This window comes from Eschscholzia californica, unplaced genomic scaffold, assembly GCF_041429995.1.
Source record: "Eschscholzia californica isolate CP2 unplaced genomic scaffold, dmEscCali1.0.p SCAF_5, whole genome shotgun sequence".
In the NCBI taxonomy this organism is placed as follows: Eukaryota; Viridiplantae; Streptophyta; class Magnoliopsida; order Ranunculales; family Papaveraceae; genus Eschscholzia; species Eschscholzia californica.
The window spans coordinates 53,656,299-53,683,656 of record NW_028238472.1 but is presented as its reverse complement, the minus strand read 5'-3'; the positions used below and the strand labels follow the sequence as shown (position 1 = coordinate 53,683,656).

The following is a 27,358-nucleotide window of genomic DNA, read 5'->3' as shown; positions in this document are numbered from 1 at the left end:
AAGGTAAAAAGGTTTGCCAGTTCTGTGGGTGAGTTATGTTACATCTGAAGTTACCAATGTTCATATTTTCTTTCTGAGTCTTTAACAGTCAATAATAGGAAGAAATTCTCTTGATTTCTTTTACTTGTCTTTCACCAAGCAATGCTATTAAATACATTCCGTGGTTTCAAACTGCTTCGCTTGCTAAAGTAACTATGTACTGTATAATTTTCATACAGAGCTAATCCGTTTATTGCTTTGGCTGCAGCGTAGTGGCAATGAGCTTAAACATCCACTCATGTTTGTCGTCCCACCTTGCTTTTTAAGCCCACGCTCGAAAGTATCCGTGATTAAAAGTAATCATCCGCAAAATGCAGATTTCCCTCGCTACTACTCTAAAAAGGAGAAGAAACCCTTCCCAGTACCTATTGTGGAACTCAGACGAGCTGCTAGGGAGAGGCAAAAGAGCAGGAAGGGGCAGCCCAAGAAACCAGTACAACCACCACCAAGAAACGGGTTGCTAGTACGAAAGCTTATACCAGTTGCATACGAAGTATATAATGCGAGGATAAAGCTGATAAACAATCTGAAGAAGCTGTTGAAAGTGGTGCCAGTTCAAGCCTGCAAGTAATTATCTGCCTCGCTTTTCTTCTTTGTTTACATGTTTTAGTGGTGCAATCTTAAACAAAAAATAAATAAATTGATATGTCAAGTATACAACTTATGGTATACTACCATGTGTTGTTAGATGAGTGCCAAATCCTCGCTTGACCTGCAAAGCCTTTTTATATGCATTTGATATGCCTCCATCTAATTGCTCTAGGTTTCTTACATAAATCGTTAATGATTTAAGATATATATTAGATTGGAGATTTTTCCAAGACTCGATTCTTTGTATATTGACCATTATGAGTTTGGAGAAAAACTTGAATTGGGGAGATCTTCTATTTCAACCTCTGTAGCTTTGTCAATTTAATTAAAACTGAGTGGAGTGGTTTATACCTTACCTAAAGCCTGTTATGTCGATGTATTCTTTCACTGGTGGTGTAATATCTGTACTTCAATGCAACTATTGGAGATTGTCATTTTTAGCGTGTACTTTGTAGTGAGTATCTTCTATCTATGTTTGCGCAGGTGGTGTAACGAAATTCATGTGGGACCTGTTGGCCATTCATTCAAGTCATGCAGAGGTCAACGTACTGAGGTCCGTAAGGACCAGCACGAATGGGGAGTGGCGACAGTTGACGATATCTTCTTGCCCATTGAAGCTTACCATCTCTTTGACCGTCTGGGGCAACGTATATCTCATGAAGAGAGGTTTTCAGTCCCCCGGGTACCAGCAATCATCGAACTTTGTATACAAGCTGGGGTTGATCTTACCCGAGTTTCCTACAAAGAGGAGAGAACCAGTTATTCGCATAGGGAGGAATGAGATTATTGATGCTAACGAAGACGAGTTAGTTGACGAAACAACAGAGATTGCTAAAGATTCCTTGAATGAGATTTTACTTGTTTCTGAGATAGATCAATCTCCATCAAAATCTGAAGAAACAATCTTGCTTGCCGAGGAAACACTTGAAGTCTGGGATAAGGTGAGACATGGAGTGAAAAAGTTGATGAGAAAATATTTAGTAAGAGTGTGCGGCTATTGCCCGGAATTGCACGTAGGACCTAGCGTTCACAAGGCACAGAATTGTGGGGCCTATAAGCATCAGCAATACAATGGGCAGCACTTCTTGATGATTTATTGCCACCGAGGTACGTTTGGCATTTGCCTGATGTTAATGGACCTCCTTTACAACGCGAAGCTAAGGAACTTTTACGGGCAAGCACCAGCTGTGGTTGAGTTTTGTGTGCAAGCAGGTGCTGCTGTGCCGGAAGAGTATAAACTAACGATGAGACTTGATGTTGGGATTCCAAGTGACATTAAAGAAGCTGAGATGGTAATATGAGGTAATTGTTTTTCTAATGAACAAATTCAGGCATTACATGTTCAAAACTTGAATTCTTTATATGTTTGTGGTTGTCATTTCAGAACCCTATACTGCAACCGAAAACAGAATTACGAATTTCTAACTCTATACTGCAATTTCAGAACCCTTATCTGAATCCAATTCAGATTATCTCGATATCTAAAAAGATACCACATGTCCAACACCATTTGGCTTAGACTGCTTAGTGGTTGAACATCTAGTTCCCATGTCGGAAGTCTCAAGTTCGATTCATAACCTATAATTTATTGAACTTGACTTGAAATTAAATAAATTTAGAAATAATGTGCTCTCATGTGTGAGAGGATGGTGGCCTTAAAAGATTTCTATGCGGCTGTAGGGCTCAATATATTTGTGAGATGTTAGTTATTGAATTTATTCAAATTCACGATGTAATATGTTCATTAAGTATCTATGGCATGTAAAAATGTAACGAGTCTTGAGTCTTAAAAAAAAACACATTCGCTATCAGTATATGCTTCTAGTTTTGGATAAATCTTAAAATTTATCGGTAAATTATATTTAATTTACGGAACTTAAGTGTGTATGTGATGAGAAAATGTTGGCAATGAGTGCATAGAGATTTTTCACTCTTCTTTTCTCTTCCTCTTATCTCTCTTTCTCTTCCTTTCCACCCCTTCAGTTATTTCCCCCCTTACCTGTTATAATGATATTCAACTGTCAATGATTTAAAGTTTAAGCATAACAAAGAAATATAGTAAGTACTTGAAAACAAATAATACTTTTCTGAAAATAGCAAAATCCTAAAGTAAATACAAATGATTGAGGATTTTCGATATATAAAAAGTTAAAAACCCCTAATTTCTTTCACAAGTTCTACTCAGAATATTCTTGCAATATTTTTTCGATCAAGTTCTACCCTGCCTTGATAGGCAGGCTGTACAAAAAAACTTAAGCATTCAGATTGCTTCTATAATCTATAGAGGGTCAATTTCTCCTAACAACCACTCAATACCTGCTGCTGTATTTGGGTCCTTTCAGGTCTGAAATATGACTCTCCGAGAAAGAACCAAACCAAAAAGTAGTATAAATATAAATTAAAACAAGCTTACCTTAGTTTTATCATTGTTAACTGGCAGAAGGCTCTCCGAGAAAGAAGCAACAAAACATTCGGTGGTGCGTGAAGACGAAGGGATCCCACTTATTTTGAACTTTCTCCAACTGCCCTTCTTCCAATTGTACGAATGAAAAGACACACGTTTCTTCTTCCTCGATTCTTTATCACAATCTCGTCCATCAGATGATGTTATGATTATTTTGTCATCTGATCCAACAAACTTACAAAACCTAACACCACTTTTCTTTCCCAACTTAAAAGGCAATGTGATACTACTCGCCTCACTCCATCTTCCAACGCTATTACTTGGATATCTACCACCACTACCAATATTGACTTCCTCTTCCAATTTGTAATCATCATCATCATAAATATACATCTTGAACATACGATTGTTCATTCTAACTAACATAGCTAAACGCCCACTCACTTCTAATAAAGTAACAAGATGATCAGAACGGTGTTGAGTAAAATCTGATGGAGGTTGATCAAGGATGAAATCAGATACTGTGATTTTTGTGAACTTTTCTCTTCCTATATCAAATGCCACTATGAATATAGGACGACATTCACTATCCCAGGATCCAAAATTAAGGTCAGAACTGCTCCAATAAATAACACCATTTACATAAACAGGATCCTCCCCTAGGTCATAAGGGACCTCTGGGATCTCTTCGATCCTCCTCCATCTATTATTATCGCCATGCCCTACCGTCAATACATCACAAATCAAATATTGGCGTACAGAATCTTCAGAATAAACATTCCAAGAACATACCAATTTGTGTTGATTAGTTAAAGGATCAAAACCTAATTGGTACCTGCGCTTTGTCCTGCGACATATACTCCAGCAAGCACGTTCTTTTTCTTCAGAGAACAAATATGTTTTAAACCATGGTGATAATTCTCTAGTACTAATATTGCATATACGAACATCAGAACTTGGCGTAATGTGACATATTAAACCATTTACAATGTTCGTAATGCAACAGTAATCGGTCGAATCCACCTCCCTTACTGTGTCAACTACTGCTACTACTACATTTGTAGCAGCAGCAGCAGCAGCAGCAGCACGAGTGTTGTCTCCTCCTCCTCCTTTGTCTCCTCCTCCTTTGTCATCTCCAAACAAGAACATTAAGTCAGCTGTAATGTAGGTCTCTTTATCAGGTCCATTGTCCCAAAGGAAGATTTCTTTAGCACGCTTATCATACTCTTTTTGCGTCATAGGTACAGGGTTGACTATAAATAGACGACCAAGACGTGAACGATTAAGAAGAAGGTGTGATTCAATAAAGTTTTTATCTTTTCGAATTAAAGAATACCATCTCTTACAAACACTCTTAAAACGAACTAGGGTTTTCACTGGGAGTCTCGTTAGTACCTCAAATATCAACCAATCTTCATCATCATTAACAGGACGACGGGGACTACAAACCCTAATACTACTAGGTGTATCAGCACTTGAAATAAGATCCATCTTTTTTTTGTTGAAAGGAGGAATGAGATCCATCAGTTGATCAGGAGAGGGACTTCAAGAGAGAGGCCTTTCTGTCTCGTACAAATTTCAAAACCCTAATCACGACGGTTCTGACTTAATTTTATCTTTGGATTTGTTTCGTTTTGCCCCCTTGGCTTCTGATTAGATTTGTCTTTGACCCCTTTAATATTACACATAACTATGTGTGCCATTCATAACGAGCAAATTGGAATTTCACCTGGACAGTGCAATTTCTAAACCCAAATCCATTTTGGGTGGATTTTTTTTTTATCCGTGATTCGGACAAATAAGAAAAGCTTCTGGGGAAAAAGTAGAAAACCAAAAAAAAAAGAATCACCAAACACACCTTTGACCTTACAAGTCGCAGACACCGACCAAAGATAATCCGCAACTTCATTGTCTTCTCATCATCTACAACCATATTTAGTGTCGCCAAAATTTGTAGTCGCCGGACTTGATAGGAGTGGGAAGGAAGATGGAGGAAGAATAAATAAAAACATTAAAAGCAGGTAGTGTTTGGAGGAAACAAAGAGAAAATTATTTCCATTTAGAATTTATTTCCTCGAAATTTTTTCTTATTTTCCTACAACAACGAGTTTTTTTCGTAATTATCACCATACTTAAGGAGTATGACGATGTGTCTCATCTAAGACTTCAAAGGTGGAAACCAACTTGGTAACTACTCCAACTTAAGGTATATTAAAAAAAAACTTCCGAATATATTAAGAAAAAATCCGTGATCCATTAAGCCTGCCCAAGAATGACTATTTTCGAACAATTTTTCTTTTTTTAAATTCTAATAATATACTCTCTCATCCCTGCAATATGATGAAAACTTTGTTGTATAAAATGAAATATAAGTTTATGCGTCTCTTTATCCCTTTCCATCTAGCATTAGGTAGACCTAGTACGATAACAATCCTAGTTTCAACGTATCTTTTGTTTCATTTCTTCTGGAACAATCACACACACTTATTTGATTATGGATCTAATACCAGAAATTTAATGCGTTTCAGCATTCAATGGTCTTCCACCCTAGGTCAAGGGTTCAAATGTTCGATACACGCTGACAATTCAATTCTTTTTTTTTTTTTACTAAGTTCAGCGTTAGCCAGACTAGCCAACATTTAAATGTTCCAATGCAACGAGATGTTATCTGAAAAATAGACAAAAAGCACATTTTATCTACCGATAGTGCTAGAATAGTCCCACAAGAAAACTAATACTTTTAACATATCATCGAAAATAATCACCCCAATTCATTCCATTAGATTTGATCCGGATGTTCTCAAATTTAATAAAATTAAAAATATATTGTCACAATCTAATACTTTTTGGAATCTACAGATCATTGTTTTGAAATTGAAGCATGAAGTTAGTACACGAAAACTACATCAGTTATTTTAACGACATTCAACTCTTAGCCATTTAAAATTGAAGCATCAAGTATAGTACATGAGAACTCTGAAGATAGCAAAATCCTGAATAAATAAAATGACAGACGATTTTCGAGTTAACCCTAACTTCAACAGAGAAGAACCGCAGGTACATTTAAGATTTAGCCCGACTTCCATTACCAAAAACTTTCTCCACTGTTATCAGTATATGCTAAGATGATTAGTAGTTCACTAAATTTTCTCTCTGTGATTCATCAAGTCATGGTAAAGGAGACACATTGGTTGTCCAAGAATACCGAACATGAACCAGAATATCATTTTTTCGTTACTTTTCTTTTTTTTTTTTTTTTTTTTTTTACTGTTATTACCATTTTTTCTACTTCTCTGCACATCTGTTTTGACAAAAAACATTTCTACATCAGTTATTTTCCCCGTTACCTGTTATAACGACATTCAACTCTCAACGATTTAAAATTGAAGCATTAGGTATAGTACATGAAACTCTGAAGATTGCAAAACCCTAAGTAAATACAAATGATGGAGAATTACGATATATAGAATTAACCCTAACTTCAAGAGATAAGAACTGCAGGTACATTTAAGATTTAGACTGACTTCCATTACCAAAAACTTTATCCACTGTTATCAGTATATAGGATGATTGGTTCACTGGATTTTCTCTCTCTGATTCATCAAGTCATGGTAGTAAAGAAGGAGGCACATTGGTTGTCCAAGAATACTGAATATGAACCAGAATATCATATTCCCAACCTAACCACAAAATAAAAACACAACTTCAGACATTACTAACCATTACATATGTCTTTATGTTGAAGATCGTGGTTGTTTTTTCTCTACCTCAAAACTGAATCTGGACTCGAAGTTCAAATTGACTCGAGACCGATTTCAGATTGTTATTTCTGCCTGACTCGTCTAAATGGACGATTCGGGTTGATTTTAGACCCATTTGATTCAGACGATTTATAGTCAAACGAGTCAGATTCAGATAATGGGAACCAACAAACTACTATCTGAACAGTTGCAGAATATCAGCTTAGGTCGATTCCCTATCTGTTGGTGGAGTAACCTGGCTGAGTTGAAGCCGAAGTTTAAGACTACTTTTTGCTAACATAACAACGTCCGGGGATCAAAATTCTACTCTAATATTTTATACTAGGTTCCAACTATTTGAAGTTCAAATCTTGGGTTGACTCAGGCAATCCCCAGCTCCGAATTACTGATGTGGGAGCCCGAACCGAATTACGTAGAATATGAACACTCCCAAAAAGGGCTCAAGGAACTGCACGTGAAAGAAAACGTACCATAGTGTTTTGAAATTTATTTTGCAGATAGTTTGTAAGAATCACCAATGGTACCTGCACGATCGATTTTACGATAACAATACAGTGAGAATTAGAGTCATTTTTTAGAAGGTGAAAGTTATGTAAGTTTATAAGTCAGGTTAAGTTATTCGAGAACGTCAATGTGAGGATAATGTTACTGGAAGTTAAGTAACAGCATGAATGAAAAAGATAAAAGAAAACCATTGCTGGGTAGAAGCTTACCTGAAACATTATTCCTATGAATGCCCAAAATTTGAATATGTGACAGGGAACAGCAATACAGAGCTGTTGATAACAAATAAATGATAAAGTAAGGAGAAGAGAGAAGCAAAACAAAACAAAGAGACGGCATAGCAAGTTTGATTTCTCGTGTGTTACCATCGAATTAATTTCAAGTTGGGCTTATGTCCCACAGTAGGGACTAGGATCTCGGCTAGGGTTTCTTAGTCGGGGGGTAAAAATTCCTCGCCGCTGATTATCTTAATCTACTGTATAGTCATAGACTTCTAGGTATATAAGTGGATACTAGAACAAGGAAGGGCATACCTCATGGAATATGGCAGAGACGAAGAAGGCTATCAAGACAGCAACCCCCTGAAATGAATAACAATTTCAGGATGAATTGCATGCTAAAACATTCAACGTTTTGCAATCAGAGTCGATTAGAGGATTAGATTTAGCAGGACCGTATAACTTAGGCCAAGGACGGTCTTACCTTAGGTATCCCATTCCTTAAACACGGAAAATAAATATGACGAACCATCCATTTATGAACAGGCTGCAATCAAAGAGTTCCTGATCAGAATCAATCCACCAGCTTTTTAGTTAAGAAAATCCTCGAAGAGAGTTCATGACCAAAAAAGTGAACAGGCGTTCCCTATTAGATGCACTTTAGTGCTACTTAACACACATGCTCAGCCCGCACATCAACTGTTTTAGAGTATGCCACTGTTCACGATATTTAGTACTGGTCCCCTCTGCAGTCTGTACAAGGGAAGTGATGTGTATGAACTACAATTAGTAGGAAGTATAAGATTTTATGAGCATATCTGCCTCCTGGTTGAATTATCAGAGTACTTGAGTAACTACGCAGCGTTTTGATGTATATGATCCTTGGTCTTTCTTATACGAAAATTCCAAGTGAAGAATCTGTTTAAGAACTTTAAGAGGGAGATTTCAATTAAATTTAGGTACATCAAGCAATCTCACAAGCATATCGCCTCTTCCTCCTCACCAAATAGGGAAAAGATTGTAATGAGCATCGTATAAATAAATGGCGTCGTTAGCTACGGATTTTGACTTAAATAATGTCAACCCATGGTAATTTAAGTTTTTTCCGAAAGCATCAAAAGGAGACTAGAAAAGTAATTATGCGAACATCTGGATGAGCAAATCATAGTTGATAAGCAAGAGAATTGTTCATTAAATCCCACATATAACAATCGTTTAAAAAAAAAACTAAGGGTAAAGATACATACCATATTCCACATTCTCCAATACTGATGAAAGTCGAGCACAAAAGATGCACAAAACAAAAACGAAAGAATTTGAGAAAACCAAATAGTCTCCTGTGTACTCAGAAAAGCACAAATCTTGCGTAAGAAATTTTACCTCTTCGACCGTTTTTGCATTCCACCAATCTTTGTAAAATTCTCGGTCACCAAAACGAAGCAACTCAGCAAGTATATTTAACCTGTATACATTAAATATACCACAAACTTGAGACACCTTACGTTGGAAAAATATAACAAAAAAAAAATAATACACAGGTTTGATACACGTGCGTGAAGTTTCGATTGGATAGAATATCGTACAGACGTTCCTCAAATCCAAAAACAGTTGAAAATTTTTCATATCAAAACATGTTATGGTTATGCAAGATAAAGAACAAAAAACTAACAACTTCGTCGGCAATTTATTCTAGAGTACAATCTAGTGAACGTATAACTATGGACTATCAATGTTTCATCTTGCCGAGAGAAAGAAGTATGGAGAACAAATTCATACTTTCTGCAAGAATATAAAAGTCATTCACTAGATCAGAAGAAGAAGGCAATACCAGAGGTGGAAAAGGCAATAGAACATGCAGAGCCACACGTATAAAGTAGGAACTGAGAGCTTCAGTACTCTCTCTATAGCATACAGAAGATTCCCCTTCAATGGATGTTGAGAGTTCTGGACAATTGGATTGATGTACTGCAAAGTTTTCCCACCAAAGTATCTTACTACAACTATTAGCGTCACATATTTTAATAAGAAAGCAATCAAAATTCAAAAGTCGATTGTTTGATACGAAAAAAAGCGACTTACTTGTTCTACGATAAAGCCCATAACTCCAGTAAATATCACCAGCTTAATAGATTGTCTGATAACCCAACCTTTTCGGATGCATGAAGTACGAGGGTAGCTTGTCTATACATAATGACAAAGAAGTATGACCAAGAAAGGAACAATTATAATGGAACAGAAGAACTGCAAATATTCATGCTATTAATTAAATATCATCTTCTTTGCGCCTAATAAGAATCTGTAAGAAGGAAAGGTGCGGTAAACAAGAAAAACAAAATCGATTGTGAAACTAGCAAGATTACCTGATAACACAATGTGGGAGCCACCATAAAGTATGCCAATGTCTTTACGCTAACATTATAAGAATCATCCATATCTGTAGAATTGCAAGACTTCTCCTCCTAGTATGTTAAAAAAAACGCAGTAAATATTTCTTCATATATTTTCGAAGATTAACATAGATTCGAAAAAATGAACAGCATGAAAGTGCTAGATTCCCTAGATGTCTGACATCAATGACAAGTTGACGATTAATTGTCTCTAAGTTTGTAACTTACAGTTCCCATAACTTATGACAGCTTCGGAGTATCAAGATTAGAGCCTGCCCTACTATTCTACACCTAACGGTACTTCAATGTATCTCCTACTAGTCTGACCTTTCTAAAAGTATTATGAGTCATGGTCCAACATGCAGGGCAGAAACTAAGTTCAGAGACTTAAAATTGTATTATTGTATTAAATTTAAATGAGATATTTTTATATCTCTGGCGGTGCCAGAGAGAGTTATGTCACTGATGAGCAGCTTCATCTTAATTCTGCACGTCTTAAATTTCTTTACATAGATTATAGACACACCAAGTCTCATGATTTTCTTCATACATTCTGAGGTACAATATTGCGTTGCCAACTTTCTTTCTTTAGATTTATATTGAAGGGGAGGGATATCAATTTTTACCTTGTCAACTGACCGAGATAGCACTCTCATATCGTAATTTGTATGCGCATAAGAAACCAGTTTCAGCCATACAACACTTGCAAAAAGCATAAGGGTGATGCCAGAAGGAACTGCAGAATCAAACCTGCTCATGTTTTAAGAAACTAATACAAGTGTAAGTATTTAGTTGTAAAACAATCAAGTGTTAAAGAAAATTTTCAAAATGAAAGGAACTTAAGAGCTGAAAGCATTGTATTATACTCACCTTAGGATCATAAAAACTGGATAACACATTGTAGCTACGGTAATTATTATATGAAGAGAAACAACAACCTGCAAGTTAGTGAACATCCAATTAGAAGCCAATATCTCTACTTTCGCTTTTGTCATTTGTTTTGTTTTGCCTGATCTTAGCAACTACCAACAACATTCACTAAGTTACATGGTCATGGCTCATCGGTGATCTAGACTATTGATCAATACTTTATCCAACAGGTGAAGTTTGAGATACTGTGTAAATCCAATAACCAAAAGTGTAGCCTACAAACTAGAATGTTCTGACTGCAGGCAAAGCTTTATATAGTCAGAAAGTTCGAATGAAAACGACAATCAAGTTATACTGGCAAGCCTAGTGAACCATAACTACTTTGGTTTTTGGCTGATGACTAGAAGAAAGAACTTCGAAAAAGGAAAGGAATCTACTTATCTATGAACAGCAGTAGAATAAACATGCTAAAATAACTAGGCAAATAACAGAGAACACAAGACGAAAGAAACTTAACTCCTTACCAGATCCGAAACCAATTTTCGTTGTGCCAACTTCTCTACTACATAAGCACCAAGAGGAAAAATGGGAAGGCTGAGACTGCAATACATAAAGAATCGCGGCTTATAAGTGCTTCATATCAGGACATTCATGGTGTGATTTAGAAGTACCCAAATGCAAGTTCTCTATTTTCCCTCGACAAAAAAAAAATAATATCGAAGGGTAGAAACATCACCAACACATAAAAAGAGGCCAATCTCTCAGTGATCTAGAACTAAACCAAAATCCTGTTCCGATCAGCAAACCGTACTGCACACAAGCAACAATTGGTCATCTGAAATTGCTAGCCTCTAGTACCACTTTTGTAAAATACGGATTAGGTAAAGGAAAGGCAAGAAATTAGCAGGGCAATGAGACACGGATAAAAGTTTCAAAAAAAAAAATTAGACACAAATAAATGATTCATTGAAAAGTATTCTGAGTACATGGGAGCAAACCTTCATTAGATTTTCGATGATTAGCCTGCTGTTCACTGCAACCAGCACAACAATACAGAGGTTGAATAAACCAGCATGGCTCTGCATAAATTTTTTTTGGAAGTTTGAATTAATATATAAAGAGAAGAAAAAAAGAAACTATACAAGGGTTGGGGAGGACGATGGACCTTTTACGAGATACACGCCCCCCAATTACTCACTACATCTAAATAAGATGAATGTTTGTACTACGGCAAACATTTAGCCCAACAAAAATAAACCAGACTTATCTTAGATTTTTGAAACAAACCAGACCAATATTGTTAAGAGGATTACAGTGAAGCCTACATAACTAGGTTAGTCAAATGGGGCAATAACCTACCATGGAGGGCTTGACAGCTTATAGTATGGTCATAAATTATACGCTTCATAACCATGACTGCCTCTTCACAAGTATTAAGAAATTTATATTTCCATCAGGGATACCAATACAGTGACATCTGAATAATCTGAACCATCATATTGAGTCAATGCTATAGGAGCTCTCGGCTTGATGTACAATCATTTTTAAACAAGTTGACACTTAAATTTCAAATACTCGTTCTATTAGCCGACATTTTTCACCATTGCTCGCTAATTATGCAACTTCAACTTATATATTGCTACATTCTTCGTTATTAGAGTACTAATTTCCCACGTGACTATTTTAACACCCCCATCACAGGAAGGGTTCTTTGAATCTAAACGGCGTCTATTTTAGGTGATTTCTACTAGGACTGTTCCCACAGGCCCGATCATCTGTGACATTCTTTGAGTCTAACATGAGTCCTTTTCTACATGAAGCAACTGCGACCTTTGGGCCTATAACGTGTAGGCCCAGCTCTGATACAATGTTCAGTTTGTAGACATCTAACTCAAAACCAATTAGCAAAGACGAGACAATCTAAATAATTGGTTTGGTTAGCCGAGTACCTTTTTTCCAATGTGGGACTATTCTCACATATGTCAAAACCTAGTGTCTAGCTAATCAATACAGTGTTTATGATGAAAATCTTGACCTAGTATAGCTAACAGATAATCTCATAACATAACTTATATCTGTAATCATGTAATTGTCACTGATTCATTCAACTAATTGAACTAAAAAAAAAAAACTCAAAAAATAAACAAAAACAAACTTCTGAACAAGAGCAAATTCATTACTAACAGTCAAACCTGTCTGAAAATCGCATCAGAACTAAGAGGACTTTCTTTAACTCTTCGATGAGCAGGAGCAGAAGCTCGATAAGAAGGTTTAATCGCAAAATTAGTTGTTTCTTCTCGACCTTGATGATGATGATGATCTTCACCATTTCCAATCTTCTTCTTCTCACTAGAAGAATCTTCTTCTCCATTACTCAACGGATTCCGATTTAATTTCTCATCGGAATTCGTATCGTTAGAAGAAGAACTAATATATGATGATGATGATGATGGATTCTCTTTGATCCGCCGGTCAATCGTATCAATATCTTCGTCGCCGTCGTCGGTTAGAGTTTTGTTGGTGGCGTTAGGTCTTCTTCTAAGAGAGAGAAGATGATTGTTAGGAACTAATGAATCTTCTAGAAGAAGTTTTTTGGTTTGATGATCAAAACTTTCAGTCGAAATTGAAACCGCCATTAAAACTAGAGAGAGAAAGAGAAGACGAGTCAGAGAAAGAGAGAGAGAGCAAAAGAGATTTTGATTGAAATGTGTGGCAAGTGTTTTAAAATAACAAAGTCGGAATGAAATTAATAAGGGTCAGACTTTTTTTTCCCCAAACAAGGTGATTCGGGAGTACAATTACCAAATTTCTGTTTAGATTACCAAATTTCTAGTTATGGTCCATAAAATGACCTTAATAGCACTATAAGTCCAATATTAATATAAAATCTTTACTGAGTCCAAAATTTTATTAGTTTGTGAATTTATCGAATAAACTGTTCTTTGTATGTCATGCGTTATCTTAATGTACAAAGCAAAAGGTAGACAAAAAAAATTTACTAGGTGATATTTCTATTTATTCATCGGAAGAGAACTTTCTTTTGACATTTTTAACACAAAAAAAAACTTTTTGACACTGAAATAAAATTAATTTAGATTGTGTTGCATAAAAAACTAAACTTGTTCTTACACATATCTATATATTTACCAAACAATTAACACCTTAGTGGTGTTTGCACGAGGTAAAAACAAAAATTCAAAAGAATAAACCTTACAAACCTAATATATTTTTTTAAATAGGCTTATCACTTACCGACCCTTTGGAATTTGGTTAAGAAACGTGCACGCTTTCTTAATAAAACAAAAGTTTTTGGTTGAGAGACGTGCACGCTCTCTTAATTAAACAAAAGTTTGTAGTGGTAGGTGTTTATTCGGGCTTCAATATGATATTAAATAGTTCGACACATTTTTCTTTAGAAGCATTGTTTTCGTGGTTGATTCGATATTCAATAGTAACTAAACCGCTCCAAACAAGACCATAGCCATTTAATATGATTTGAAAAATTACTGACCAAACCATTGTGAATTGGTCAATAGATCCACTCTAAAATACAAGATACCTAATTTAAGAATATCTCTACTTCATCTTGTACACTTATAAAAGTGGGCATGGTGGAAGTAAGGTATTACTACTATGTGAGTCATATTTTTGGCTTTATTATTGGTGTGGAGAGGTGAATTCATCCTTGCATGTTGGTCACGTGTTAGGGTGATGGCTTCTCAAGGGCACACCGATATTCTCGACTTCTTTAACCTCATCACCCCCACTTGCACCAAATTAGGGTTTCTGATACCTCCTGACACTCCCATCTTTTGACTGAATACCAAACAGTATAGAGTTCCGAAAAATAGAGAGAGAAGAGCGAGGGAGGAGAGATTTGGTGGTGGTTGGTTGGTAGAGACTCCGTAATTTTTGTTTTTGACGACTCTCATTCATCAAATCCTCAAACAGGACAAGTCAAGTAGGCTTCCTACTAAAAATCCAATCAATCTACTTTTTCTTGTTCTCTCGCTTCGGCTAAAAAGAAGATAAACAAATTTAGCAAAATGGCCTCTAAATATTATTCCTTTTTGTGGAATCCTAAAAATTATACAACATTCTTTTGAATAAATATTTTTTTCCTACAACGATTTGCGGTGGGAGGAAATTAGTAGACTTCCGGCAACTCTCCCGGGTGAATCCCGGCCCTCACTTTCTCTCTCTAAATCTGGCCCGGCCACCTCACCCCGCCGGGATTCACCCGGGAGAGTGGCCGGGAAGTCTATCACGGCTGTTTTCTGTGTCCCGAAACATTAGTCTTGGGTTAATAGTGAGATTGTAGAAAAATTGGGGGCTACTAGAAGGAAACTGGATCAAACCCAAATTGTACTTGCTAATTGAGAGACATTTAATGTACTTAACAAACATATGAAGTCCAAAAATGGAGACTACTAATCAGATAATAGGAGATTATCCATCACACTTCACAAGCTCAAAGAACATATCGATCAGACTCAAGTCTGGAAACCCTAAATTAAAGACTCAATCTGTTAAAAGATAACATCTGAATAGTACTGGCGAAAAGGATAAAATATAAATAGGTTTCTTACTAGGAAACAGACAAGAATTCAGCTCAAAGGAGATCAGCAACATTTGATGGAAGCTCCTCAACAACAACATTATAAAACCTCTGAATATCGAACAACATTCTCTCATCATCCTTTGTTACGAAGTTGATAGCAACTCCTTTTCTTCCAAATCGACCACTTCGTCCGATTCGATGAAGATAGTTCTCTGGTTGTGTGGGTAGATCATAGTTTATAACAAGGGAAACTTGTTGGACATCGATACCACGAGCAAGGAGATCCGTTGTGATTAGAACACGAGAAGATCCAGATCTGAATTCACGCATAATGATATCTCGAGTATTCTGATCCATGTCTCCATGGGTAGCAGAGACTGTGTGATCACGACTACGCATTTTGTCAGTCAGCCAGTCGACTTTTCGGCGAGTATTGACGAAGATGACACTCTGAGTAATAGCCAATGTCTCATATAAATCACAAAGAGTTTCGAGCTTCCATTCTTCTTTCTCAACATTTACGTAAAATTGCTTAATACCTTCAAGAGTGAGTTCGTCTCGCTTCACCAGAATCCTGACAGGCTTGTTCATGAATTTCCTTGTGATTTCGAGTGCCTCGGGAGGCATTGTGGCTGAGAAAACACCAACCTGGACTTTCGAGGGGAGGAGCTGGAAAATGTCGTAGATCTGTTATAGAAAAAAATTTCAATAGTCAGAATGTAGTTGAATAGATATTCTGAAGTCGTCTCTAACATGATTGTCCCTAACAAACATTCATGCCGTAAGGGGTGCGAAGAAACAATATTAGGATTTATGAGCTCAAACATAAGTAGTTGGGAGTAGACTTGAATAATGAGAATTTTGTGGCCTATGTATTAAAAGGTGTCTTATATTTAGACAAGAGTTAATAAAAACCACTCGGCACGGTTGAGGACCTCCCCAATCCGCGATTTTGAGCCGATCTTGTTTCCAATTGCTTTGCCTCAAAAGAAGAACGATAAGATCTAGATATATTTGTATTGCTTCAATCAGACCCAAAACAGTAAGAACAAACGAATATTTTAAAAGAAAAAGGTAAAGTGTACCATGAAAATACCTGATCCTTAAAACCTCGTGATAGCATTTCATCAGCTTCGTCTAATACAAACATCTTAATACTATCAGGGCGAAGTGATTGCCTGCGTAACATGTCAAATACACGACCCGGGGTACCAACGACGACATGAACACCACTCGAAAGGATTCGTTGATCTTCTCTCACACTAGTTCCACCCACACAAGCATGAACTTTTACACCCAAATAATCACCAAGTGCTCTCATAACCTTCTCAATCTGTTGTGCCAGTTCACGAGTTGGTGCAAGAACCAATGCTTGGCAATCAAGTAAACTATAATCAAGTTGCTGCAAAATTCCAGAACAAAATGTAGCTGTTTTCCCAGTTCCAGATTGTGCTTGCTGAATGACATCAAGTCCCTGACAAAAGGGTACAATTCCCCTCTGTTGAATTGCAGAAGGCTTCTCGAACCCTTCAAACCAAAAAATAACATATTAATGTCAGCAACAAACACTACATCATGCAAAGCTACGTGCGAACTGAAGTAAGAAAGATGTGACACTGAGAATAGTCCCACGTGGACAAAATGAAGCTTCATGACCAAGTATTAAAATGTCTAGGATCACACCACTCATTGCCAACTGATTTTGACTTGGACATCTACAACCTTAATATTTATACCAGAGGTAGCCAGGTAGGCCCAAACATGTGGCCTACTGTCTTCCACATCTCCCAACAAAACGAAGCCTTATGACCAAGTATTGTAATGTATGGACCTCCTACTCATTGTTAATGGGTTTGTGGTGTCTAAAACTCAACAATAACTATGTTAATTGTGAAACTAAGGTTGTGTTTTTTTTTTCTGAATCTGAATAGGCTGAACTGAAATGGTTGAATCTGAATTGGATGAATACTTTTACAAGTTAGTACGTTTGTTTTTCAATCTGAATTCTTCTGTCTGAAAATAATTTTTGACACTTATAACCCTCTTTGATATTTTAGCCAAACAAACCCTAACTTCTAATTTCTCACTCCTCCCTTGTTTAAATAAAAAAACCTAAGCAACCCTAATCCTCTTTCTACCGCCTCTCTCTCTCTTACCCCCCTCTCTCCCCCTTCTGTGATTCCCAAGCCTTCTCTGTCTCTGATCGAAGATGGTGGTGGTGTGGACTTCTTTTAGTATCTGATCGAAGATGGTGGTGGTGTGGGCTAATGGTTAATATTTCAAGCCTTCTCTGTCTCTGACCGAAGATGGTGGTGGTGGTGGTATCCCTCTCTGTCTCTGATCGAAGATGGCGGTGGTGTGGGCTGATGGTGTGGTGGTGCAGGCTGATGGTTGTTTTGTAGAGGTGGTGCTGATTTGGTTTGAATGTGGTGGTGCTGTGGTTTAAGGGTGGTGGTGGTGCAGTCTAATGTTGGTGGTGGTGCTATGGTTTATGGGTGGTGGTGTTGTGGTCTAATGTTGGTGGTGGTGATGTAGTTTAAGGGTGGTGGTGTTCTGGTCTAATGTTGGTGGTGGTGTTGTGGTTTAATGGTGGTGGTGTTGTGGTTTAATGGTGGTGGTGTTGTAGTCTAATGTTGGTGGTGGTGTTGTGGTTTAAGAGTGGTGGTGTTGTAGTCTAATGTTGGTGGTGCAGTGGTCTGATGGTGGTGGCTTGAGGTGCTGGTGTTGTGGTTTTGCCGGTGGGTTGTGGTTTGCTGGTGGTGTAATTTTTCCTAAATCACAGGGGCAGATTCGTCATTTGACGAATTTCAGATGATGGGCCAAGATTTCAGACTTGTTTTGAAGTCCGAATTATGTGTGCTCTTTTTCAGCTTATTCAGACCAAGGCCCGATTGAGATTAATTTTCAGAATTTCTTAAATACAAAAACAAACATCTGAAATCTGAATTGGAGCCCAATTCAGATTTCAGATCTGAAAAAAAACTAAAAAAACAAACAGCACCTAAGACAATATTGCAATAGCTGAATCAATAGTCAAGGGCAGATAATACGTCATCTTCTGCACCGTAAACCACAAAAATTTCATAAGTAGAAAAGACACATTTGAATTTTTAGATGGCCTCGCCATGAAATAAGCAAGTCAGAAAAGAATTGGATAGCACAAAAGAGCACATTATAAAAGTTTTATGGCAGAAAGTAGACTAGCTACACATACCATATGCATATATGCCCCTCAGGAGGTTTTCTTGTAGACCCATTGCATCAAAACTTTCGAAGACCTCGTCATATGATGTAAAGAAATCTTGTCCATCTGCTTGAAGCCTGATCGAAATTTAAAAAAAAGGGAACATTGATTGAACATCATCTATAAATGTGCAGTTTCCAATGAAAATCAAACTAAGGGAAAAAGAAAAGAAAGAGAAGGCTTACAGATCATTCATTTTGGAATCATACTGCTTTGCATCAAATTGAGATCCTTCGGGTGCCAACCCCGCCATGACTGACACATAAAATAAAACATTATATTCACCATATGCAGAACCATGCAACTTATGAAGTATAAAGAAAATAATCTAATGGAACCTCGTAGAAATTACTAAAGAAAGTAGCACTGAAACAGAACAGATACATTTTCTACTTTTTTGTTCGTTTGAGTATAATAACTAATATCAGATTTAGAATCAACAACTAAAGATCAAGGGTCATAAAAAAGGATCCGAAACTCAGAACTTCAGCAGTAGAAAGCAATCAGGGAGTTAACATACGAACGTTTAGACCATTACAAGTAATTTATGGAACACGTTGAGAGTACCTACTTATAATACTCTAAGCTCTGACTTGATTACTTCTCTAAAGACTGATACTAGTAGTGGGTAAGATACTTCAATTCTTCAAGAGCCTCAAAACTCTTTAAAATCGCAGAGAGACACCATTGATCAGGGAAAGTAAGAACAGTAATACAACTAAACCATAAAGTATACTTTTGAAGTCCCCACAATTCAGTCATGAGATGGTCATACAAGTAACATGAATAGAAGCTTACGAGTCCAATACTAGTTTGTCAGCTTCCAACTCAAAACCAACTGGCAACAAGGGGCCTAGATACTATTTACTTGATCATGAGACTTCCCTTTGTCCATGTGGAACTATTCTCGCAATATTTGGTTTCGCCTAAGACGCCAATGAGCTTAATACGATATTAAATCTAGGCTTACGCATTATAGTCCAACGACCCAACATGCTCCACGTCACCCCAAAATTGGTTGACTTAGATGGCCATCAACTTAATACGATACTAAGATTTAGACTCAGACGTGATAGACCCAACCACTCAACACACTACACGTCACCTAACTAAAAATCACTTGTTACGCTTAAAGAATGATACGCACGAGACGCCCTATGCACGAGACGGCGTGGCTGTGTGACGGTGTGAGAACAATCCTACATGAACAAAGGGAAGCTTCGTGACCAAGTAAATAACATCTATGCCCTATCTATACATTGACAATTGGGTTACTTACTAGGGTTTCCGACCGACTTAACAACAAATTCATTACACATATAGGAACAATAAATCATGAATCTTTCCCTATTTACTATTAAAAAATTATCATAATAGATCTACCAGTAACCAATAAATCTCATACCCAAATCATCATATCACAATCTGTAGCAAAGATTTAAGAAATTAACAAAATTTCCATCAAATTGTACAAAAAAACACCAAAATACAGGGGGAAAACGAGATTCGGATGGTAAAAAAGATAAAATTTCGGAGAGAATGAATAAAGAACAATAAACAAGATATTAGAGTAAGAATCAGACCTAATAGAGATGAAAACTGAGGGGTTTGAGAGAAGAGAGCAATTACTTTTTGACTCCTCGGATCTACGCCGTGGAGTTCAGGAAAGAAAGTGTAGTTCTAGAGAGAGAAGGAAAAGATAGTGGGGGTTCACTATATACGCCCCTAGCTTGAGGTTTTTTATTGGGTTAATTCGTTTGAGCCCCCAATTTGTGATCAAATAGCTATTTTGGTCTTCATAAGTGTGGGACAATTTATTTTGCCCCCAAGAATAAGGAAGAAGAAAAAATAAATGGAAAACATATTTAATTTGAAGGTCGCCACAAAAAAGTAGTCGAAGTCGACCTTCACCCGAGAAGATGATGAAGTGGCGAGAGGGAGGTAATGATATAGACGAGATAGAGGTGAGGTGAATTTAGTTTGTTTTAAAATTTTGTGAAGTTAATTTCTTTTTGGCCCCTTAGAAGTACATACAGAAAGAGTTTAATTTTTCTGGCCCTTAGAGACCAAACGAATTGTCAAATACTTATGAGAACCAAAACAGTGAGTTAGTAACAAATTAGGAGCTAAAGAAGAATTACCTCTTTATTCTTTCTAATATTTTGTTCCAAGTTAACCCATTTAGTCAACATTGGTTGCCCAAGTGGTTGAAAGTGTTGACATAAATTTCAAAATCGTAGAGGTCATAGGTTCAATTCTCAGGGCCTGTGTTCCAGGTTCATTTCCCAGAGTTGTTTTTTTTTGTTGAACTCATTTCCCAGAGTTGTTGGAACCTATAGTTTTAAGAGTCCAATTATTGGTTTAACTTTGGCAGATATCGTGTTTATTATATCTTGATGATGCATCAATGACATGTAATGACTAACGTAAATCATAGTCAATATCTTAAAAAGTTACCTCATGTATTATCTCTATTTGCTATTTTGGTAAAAATGGAAGTGGTTATGGTTCACAATGAGGCTTGTCATCACGAAAACGATGGGTCTCAACTCGCTTCTAAACAACGTTTGAATTATTAACCGGTCACAATAACACCTACGCCGCAAAGGCACACCATGTCTAGAATTGTGACACTATACTCCTCCATGAAACCTCAATTGCAATTGTTGTTACAAAATACACACTAATAATAACTTTGGCAAGGTACGTCTTAGAATGTGAACAATCACAACTGCCACGAACGTTGAAGTTACCGGAATCACGTCCCACTAGAACACTCGATCAAGATTCCAAACAAGCTGCTCATTTACGGCAAAAAATTTGTTATAGTTATTTGTTTCTGGTGATGTCTAAGAAAAGTCTTACAACATCAACTCATGCATAAGATGATAGGATCTGAAATTCTCATCAACGAACTTTCGAAAATTAAGGTGAGTTGTGATCTGCCCTGTACGAGGCGAGGTCTGGTTTGTTGTCTGGTCATGATCTCTGACACGACCTGTGTTTATAATCGTGTCAGACCAATGTATCGCCCCTTTGTAGGAGGCTAGACTAGTTTGTCACTTGGTCACGATATGGCACGATTTGTAGATTTGTTATATAGTTGTGTCCAGACGCCTCCCTGTAGGAGGCTAGCCCTTGTTTAACGTCTAGTCGTTATACGACACGATCCGTTTTATAGTTGGTGTCGTCAAGACGGGTGTGTCCCCTATCAGGTCCGCGGACCTTGATAATATCACCACAAAGGTTTGTAAGTTTGTTGCATAGACGGATTCGGACGAGTCTGGGCACAGATATTTCCCGCGCTTATTTGGTTCAGGAAAAAGGGCACGACATCGTCAAAATCCATTTCTGTTTTGAAACGACTTTTTATACAGAGAGAAAGTTGTTTAGAGAGAGAAAGTTGTTATTAAAGAAGTGCGAGAGACTAGAGAGAGAGAGAGAAAGACACCACAAAATCTCATCTTCTTCCTTCCATTCTCCTATCTTAGAGAGAGAAAATACAGTTTCCATGAGCAGCAGTAACAAGAACAAGAAGGTTTCCGACACGTCTAGTTCGTCTCTTCCTCCTGGCCGTGGTCGTGGTCGTTCTACTGGTAAACTCAGAATCCTCATCACTACCGAAACCCTAATCAACTTCTACCTTAGTATTTTAGTTAGGAGAATTGTATCAAACTGTTCATACTCTTCTTTAATTTGTGACGTGAAGCTCTCAATCCTCTCACTGATCATGAAGGCCTTGCTAATGCTCTCAAGGTGTGATTTCTTTCTCTCTCTCTCTCTCCCTCTACTTCAATTAATTCATTTTGATGAATGATGATTGTAATTTTGTTCATTTTTGGATTTTGTACAGAATCTTCAAGCCCTAAGACGACATCGTCCTGATGGCACGAATCACATACTTTCGCCTACTGCCAGAAATCATGTGGAGATTCTTCAAGGCTTTCGGGTTTGCTCTTTGAATTGCTTCTTTTTATGCCCTAATTTGTTTTTCTTGAGTGGTAAAGTAGGATTTAGTCAGTGGTTATAGTTATATGATTAAGCTTGGAACTATCTGCTGATTATAGTAATGTTTGTATTTCCCAAATCAGATCTGAAATCTGGCTCAAGGTCTGAGTTGCCTTGAGTCAATTTCAGAATGTTGCTTTGGCCTGAATCATGTTGATGTTCTTCAAGACTTCCTGGTTTGCTCTTTGAATTGCTTCCTTTTATGCCCTAATTTCATTTTTGTTGAGTGGTAGCTTAGGGTTTAGTCATTAGTTATAGTTATATGATTAAGCTTCCAACTATCTGCTGATTGTAGTAGAGTTTGTATTTTCCAAGTCAAAGTTGAAATTGCATGAGTCAATTTTAGAATGTTGCTTTTATCTGAATCATGCCATCTGATTTATCTGAATTAATGATTTGGGTTGATTCTGGGTCAATTTGACTCAGACGATTCAGAATCTGACTAGCCAGATGAGTCAGACACAGACAACGAGAGAAAAAGAAAGAAAATTAGTGTGCTTCCATAATAGCTATAGGTTACTTGTTTAAAGTGGACCAGACTACCCGGGGAAGTCCTCATTCCAGTACTCATTATACAGGTCAGTAGCTCATCGTCGGGCTCTAAACAGGCTTAGGTCCCACTCGGCCCAACCATGTCCCTGTCCACTTGTTTGTCTGGCCGGGACAGACCAGATTGCTCAGTTCCTGGCCCACCTCGGACAGACGCTAGAGCAGTGCTACAAGTTACTAATAATAGTATACACTGATGGTGCATCTGCTAGAGATTAAGTTTCCGTGTTCAATTATTCAACTCTACCATCCAATGACTAATATTGTTTAGATATCCTCTATACAAGACTTTAACTTTCAATTCTATTCTTTACATTTTGCTTTTCCTACTTTTACCTTTTTTTATTGTTTTCTTATGCACTTACACATTTTGGATTTGTACAGGATAATCTTCGAAGCCTAGCAAGAGAACCTCTTGATGTCCTCGTCATGGAGACTCTTCCACTTAATGTGAGAAAGCGTGTTGAGGTTCTTAAACAAATTCAGGTCTGCCCTTCAAATTGCTTATGCTTATATTTTCTCTTTTCAGTGGTGGGTTTACGGTTTAATTAGTATTGCATGTTATACATTCTAAAGTCTAAGCTTTCAAGTTGTTGGGTTATTCTTTAAGCTTGTGCATCTCAATTATTACATGCTTTTTGATCAATAGTTGGGCAAAAATGGTAACAAAACTAGTTTGATTAGGAGAGGTTCAGCTGTAAAGTTAACTAAAAATTACGTGGAATTACGTGGCCTGGTGATGCATCTGCTACATATTTTGGTATTTCTTGTTCAGTTATTCAATGCTACAGTCAATTTGTTACGACTTCTATTTGTTTATACATTCTCTAAAATGAAATTTAACTTGCGAATCCTATTTTTGATGTAAGACTGTGCTTCTAGTCTTTCCCATGAAATGCCCAAAATTATTTAACAAACTCGAAGGAGTTATTAGTTGATTTTATAGCGAGGTGAACCATGTGTGTATCGTTATGTTTTTCTCAATATGCAGAGGCGACATGATGAATTGGAAGCAAGGTTTGTTGAGGAGAGAGCCGCACTAGAAGCCAAATACCAAAAGCACTATGAGCCACTCTACACAAAGGTAAAGTTTTCAACCTAACACAACAATTTTTGGTGAGTGACTGCACTCCTGTAGAAGACAATTCCTTGTTCTGTATTGTTTCTCTCTCGTTGACACTGAGTCGTGGGAACAAGTTGGGGTAATCTGACTGTACGGGGCTTTACACTAGCCAAGCAAGGTCCAAGCCTGTGAAGGGCCCCACATGGGTTCAGACAAGTTTGCCATGTCGGCCATAAACAGGGCCGAGCCTATCCAGGCTAACGGGCTGGGCATAGTGGCCCAGCCTCGCCCATCGTGTTCTAGTGACTATGACTCTATGTATGGGTTCTCCACAATCTTCATACTTTCATAGGTTCATACTTTCATAGGTAACCTACGTAGCTTAGACCTCTCAGCTCAGGGTTCACAATGCTAATGATGTGGTTGATATTGTCTTTGTAATCCAATTGTGATTAGTTTGGCTGCTGATTTCTCAAAAAAGATGTCTAATTATTTTTAGTTGTGTAATATACTTTGTTTTTAGAGGAACGGAATCGTGAATGGTATTGTTGAAGTAGCTTCGAGTGAATCTGCGTTAGATCAAGAAGAAGATAAAGCCACAGAAGGTACCAAGTAAAAGAAAGTTTAAAGCTTATATAGTTTCATTTAACTTTTAGGAACATTTTCATGTATTTTTAGTTTTTTCTAAACTCAAGCGGACTTGTCAGAATGGTAGGCTGAGTTTGGAATATTTTTTTTCTTGTCTGAATAACTGACTTGAGCTGATATTAGGTAACATTTGGCTCGTATGTAAAATCAGTAAGCTTTAAGAGTCCATTCTCTGAAATATGCTCAAATGGCTATTGTACCCCAGACAAAAACAAGTCAGATTCCGGCTTGGTAGATTTAGACAGAAAAAACAGCATATCTTAATTCAGAATTTGAGATCTATATCTTATTTTGTCCCGTACAGAAAAAGGAGTCCCTAACTTTTGGCTTACTGCAATGAAGAACAATGAAATACTGCTAAAAGAGGTATCAAAATCGTAGTTAAAGTATGACACTTTTCCTCTCTCTCTTGCTTATACTAAATTTTCTTTGTTTTACTCGACTTTCGGGGCATTTAGATATCAGAGCATGATGAAGATGCTCTCAAATATCTGAAAGATATCAAATGGTGTAGGACTGATGAACCCAAGGGTTTCAAGCTTGACTTCTTCTTCGATGCTAATCCTTATTTCAAGGATACCATCCTTACAAAAACCTATCAGATGATTGATGAAGTCGAACCTATTCTGCAGGAAGCAATTGGGTGAGTTCGTGAGATGTTCATTTCCACTGTAACTCAAATATGACATCTGACTCGAGATCTGAATTGACTAGAGTCGTATTTAAGAATATTCGTTTTTTTTCTAACTCGTACGAATGACTGTTTTGGATCCATTTGAGTCAGATATATACCTGAAATGACTATTCCACCCGTAACTAAGACAAGTCCACCATGGACTATTCCAATTCAATCATCGAAGAAAACAGATACCATCTCACTTATTTGTGATGATTTGTATCTTTGATTTATTATAAAAAACTCACTTCGATTTGGCAATTGTAGAATGAAGATTGAATGGTTCCCGGGGAAGAGCTTGACACAAAAAGTCCTGAAAACTAAGCCAAAAAAGGGACGAAGAATTATTGTTAAAACTGAAGATTGTGAAAGTTTCTTCAATTTCTTCAGTCCACCACAAGATCAAACTGTAAGTTCAGCAGCATCTTCTTCTTCTGAATTGGCAGTTAACTATCAATTCTGATGTCTAGTAACATTTTTTTTCTTTTCTTTATGATATTTGAATAGGCTAAAGACTCACTAACTAAACTGGAACATGATTATAACATTGGGTAAGATATTTCAATCCTTCGTTCTTGTTTATCATTATAGGATTGTCTTTTATGCACATATGATAAAGAAGTCATCGTCCTATAAAACATAAACCCTAAACCCTTCACTCCAAAAACTCTGGGTCTTTATCGGATCTGCAATAGAACTGAGTTTTATTATTATGTAATAAAATGTTTTGACATATTCCAACTGTGTTGTTCCTGCATTTGAAGAACAACAATTCGAGACAAACTTATCCCTCATGCTGTATCATGGTTCGTCGAAAAGGCTATCAAGGAAGATGTTGTCGAAAACATTGATGGGGATGACGATGACAAACGTGAGAATTGATACGATGACAATGACATATACAAGAGCAATAAGAAGGTATGCCACTTATAAATCTTCTGCTAATCTTTTTTCTTTTCTTTTTTGCATTTAGGTGTTTGTTTAGACCTAAATCCAACTCAAGATATGATTTGACTCTAGTAAGATTTCAGAACGTTTGTCTTTAATCTGACTTTTGTGTCTAACTTGTCTAGATGGATAAGTCGGGGTGATTTTAAGTCTATTCGAGTCAGACATAAGATAAGTCACAAGAACAAAGAGTCTGCTGTCTGAAATAATCTAAAATAACTATTTTGTGCTTGACTAAAACAAATCACAGTTAGACAACATATGTTCAGACAAGATAGACTCAGTAACTAAGACTCTATTGATTGTTTTGTAAACTTACAGGAGCGCCAAAAAACCAAAATTGGGGAAGAACAATAGGGTACTGGGAGGCTCATTAGAACGTAAGCAACGGTAAGATTTGCAAATTGATATAGTCTCTTTACCCTATTTTGCTTCTTTTGTAGTATGATTAAATGGTGAAAACCTCATACTATTGATTGTTCATATTCGTATAACATTCATGGCTTCTGTAAAATATTTCTATCGAATGCTGAATTTCCATGTTTACTAATTACTGCTTCAAAAAACGAATCTTTTCATGTAAAACAATCATAATAGGTCCAACTGTTATAGTCCCACACACAATGCTTGGGGATCGGCACGAGACCGATGCCAAAACTTAGTCTCAAACTTCTCAACCCACTGTGCCTAGCACAAATTAAGATTTCTTTTTATTGTAGTGACCTACCTTACTAAGAGACCATCCTTAAAAAAATGTGTCATAAAAAGGCGATCAATCAGAATGTCGAACGTGAAAGATATGCTAGATAGTTTGTAACAGTCATACGTTCATCATCCTTACGGTATTGTTGGGTTTATATCAATTAAGAAATTAATTGAGGATGAAA

The 27,358-nt window shown here is 37.0% G+C and overlaps 5 protein-coding genes across 9 annotated transcripts; 2 read left to right on the top strand and 3 right to left on the bottom strand.

Moving 5' to 3' along the window:
* Window positions 1–240: 240 nt before the first annotated feature.
* LOC147540684 (APO protein 2, chloroplastic-like) lies at window positions 241–2,048 on the top strand. The gene is given in 5 exon segments (XM_086641840.1): window positions 241–606; window positions 1,114–1,360; window positions 1,362–1,710; window positions 1,713–1,786; window positions 1,788–2,048. Coding segments are annotated over 5 exon segments (1,143 nt in total). The 5' UTR covers window positions 241–277; the 3' UTR covers window positions 1,932–2,048.
* Window positions 2,049–2,321: 273 nt separating this feature from the next.
* LOC147540683 (F-box protein At4g19940-like) lies at window positions 2,322–4,621 on the bottom strand. The gene is made up of 2 exons (XM_086641839.1): window positions 3,044–4,621; window positions 2,322–2,629 (listed from the first exon to the last, which is right to left on the bottom strand). The coding sequence occupies exons 1-2, from the start codon at window positions 4,556–4,558 to the stop codon at window positions 2,558–2,560; spliced, it is 1,587 nt and encodes a 528-aa protein (XP_086497965.1). The 5' UTR covers window positions 4,559–4,621; the 3' UTR covers window positions 2,322–2,557.
* Window positions 4,622–6,395: 1,774 nt separating this feature from the next.
* LOC147540682 (diacylglycerol O-acyltransferase 1A-like) lies at window positions 6,396–13,589 on the bottom strand. Of its 4 annotated transcripts, none has more exons than XR_015225815.1 (16): window positions 12,967–13,557; window positions 11,773–11,853; window positions 11,511–11,584; window positions 11,299–11,374; window positions 10,775–10,842; window positions 10,531–10,654; window positions 9,878–9,976; window positions 9,597–9,698; window positions 9,346–9,482; window positions 8,898–8,979; window positions 8,765–8,785; window positions 8,002–8,081; window positions 7,833–7,880; window positions 7,509–7,571; window positions 7,266–7,319; window positions 6,396–6,714 (listed from the first exon to the last, which is right to left on the bottom strand). XR_015225815.1 is itself a non-coding variant. In XM_086642470.1 (16 exons), the coding sequence occupies exons 1-16, from the start codon at window positions 13,408–13,410 to the stop codon at window positions 6,610–6,612; spliced, it is 1,641 nt and encodes a 546-aa protein (XP_086498596.1). In that variant the 5' UTR covers window positions 13,411–13,589; the 3' UTR covers window positions 6,396–6,609. The 4 variants fall into 4 exon arrangements, 3 of the variants coding, with proteins under 3 accessions (XP_086498596.1, XP_086498598.1, XP_086498599.1); XM_086642470.1 differs by having other exon boundaries at window positions 8,002–8,064; window positions 12,967–13,589; XM_086642472.1 differs by having other exon boundaries at window positions 8,002–8,064; window positions 9,878–9,973.
* A 1,593-nt stretch (window positions 13,590–15,182) lies between these two features.
* On the bottom strand, window positions 15,183–20,534 carry LOC147540681 (eukaryotic initiation factor 4A-9). 2 transcript variants are annotated; one of them, XM_086640942.1, is made up of 5 exons: window positions 20,209–20,534; window positions 18,765–18,834; window positions 18,550–18,656; window positions 16,432–16,862; window positions 15,183–16,022 (listed from the first exon to the last, which is right to left on the bottom strand). In XM_086640942.1, exons 2-5 carry the CDS (start codon window positions 18,830–18,832, stop codon window positions 15,387–15,389), a joined length of 1,242 nt encoding a protein of 413 aa, XP_086497068.1. In that variant the 5' UTR covers window positions 18,833–18,834; window positions 20,209–20,534; the 3' UTR covers window positions 15,183–15,386. The 2 variants fall into 2 exon arrangements, with proteins under 2 accessions (XP_086497068.1, XP_086497067.1); XM_086640941.1 differs by having other exon boundaries at window positions 20,163–20,329.
* A 1,171-nt stretch (window positions 20,535–21,705) lies between these two features.
* LOC147540680 (nucleosome assembly protein 1;3-like) lies at window positions 21,706–27,059 on the top strand. The gene is made up of 12 exons (XM_086640160.1): window positions 21,706–22,175; window positions 22,289–22,335; window positions 22,433–22,528; window positions 23,521–23,622; window positions 24,128–24,220; window positions 24,723–24,804; window positions 25,152–25,213; window positions 25,306–25,490; window positions 25,791–25,932; window positions 26,031–26,074; window positions 26,288–26,441; window positions 26,793–27,059. Exons 1-11 carry the CDS (start codon window positions 22,091–22,093, stop codon window positions 26,403–26,405), a joined length of 1,056 nt encoding a protein of 351 aa, XP_086496286.1. The 5' UTR covers window positions 21,706–22,090; the 3' UTR covers window positions 26,406–26,441; window positions 26,793–27,059.
* The last annotated feature ends 299 nt before the right edge of the window (window positions 27,060–27,358 follow it).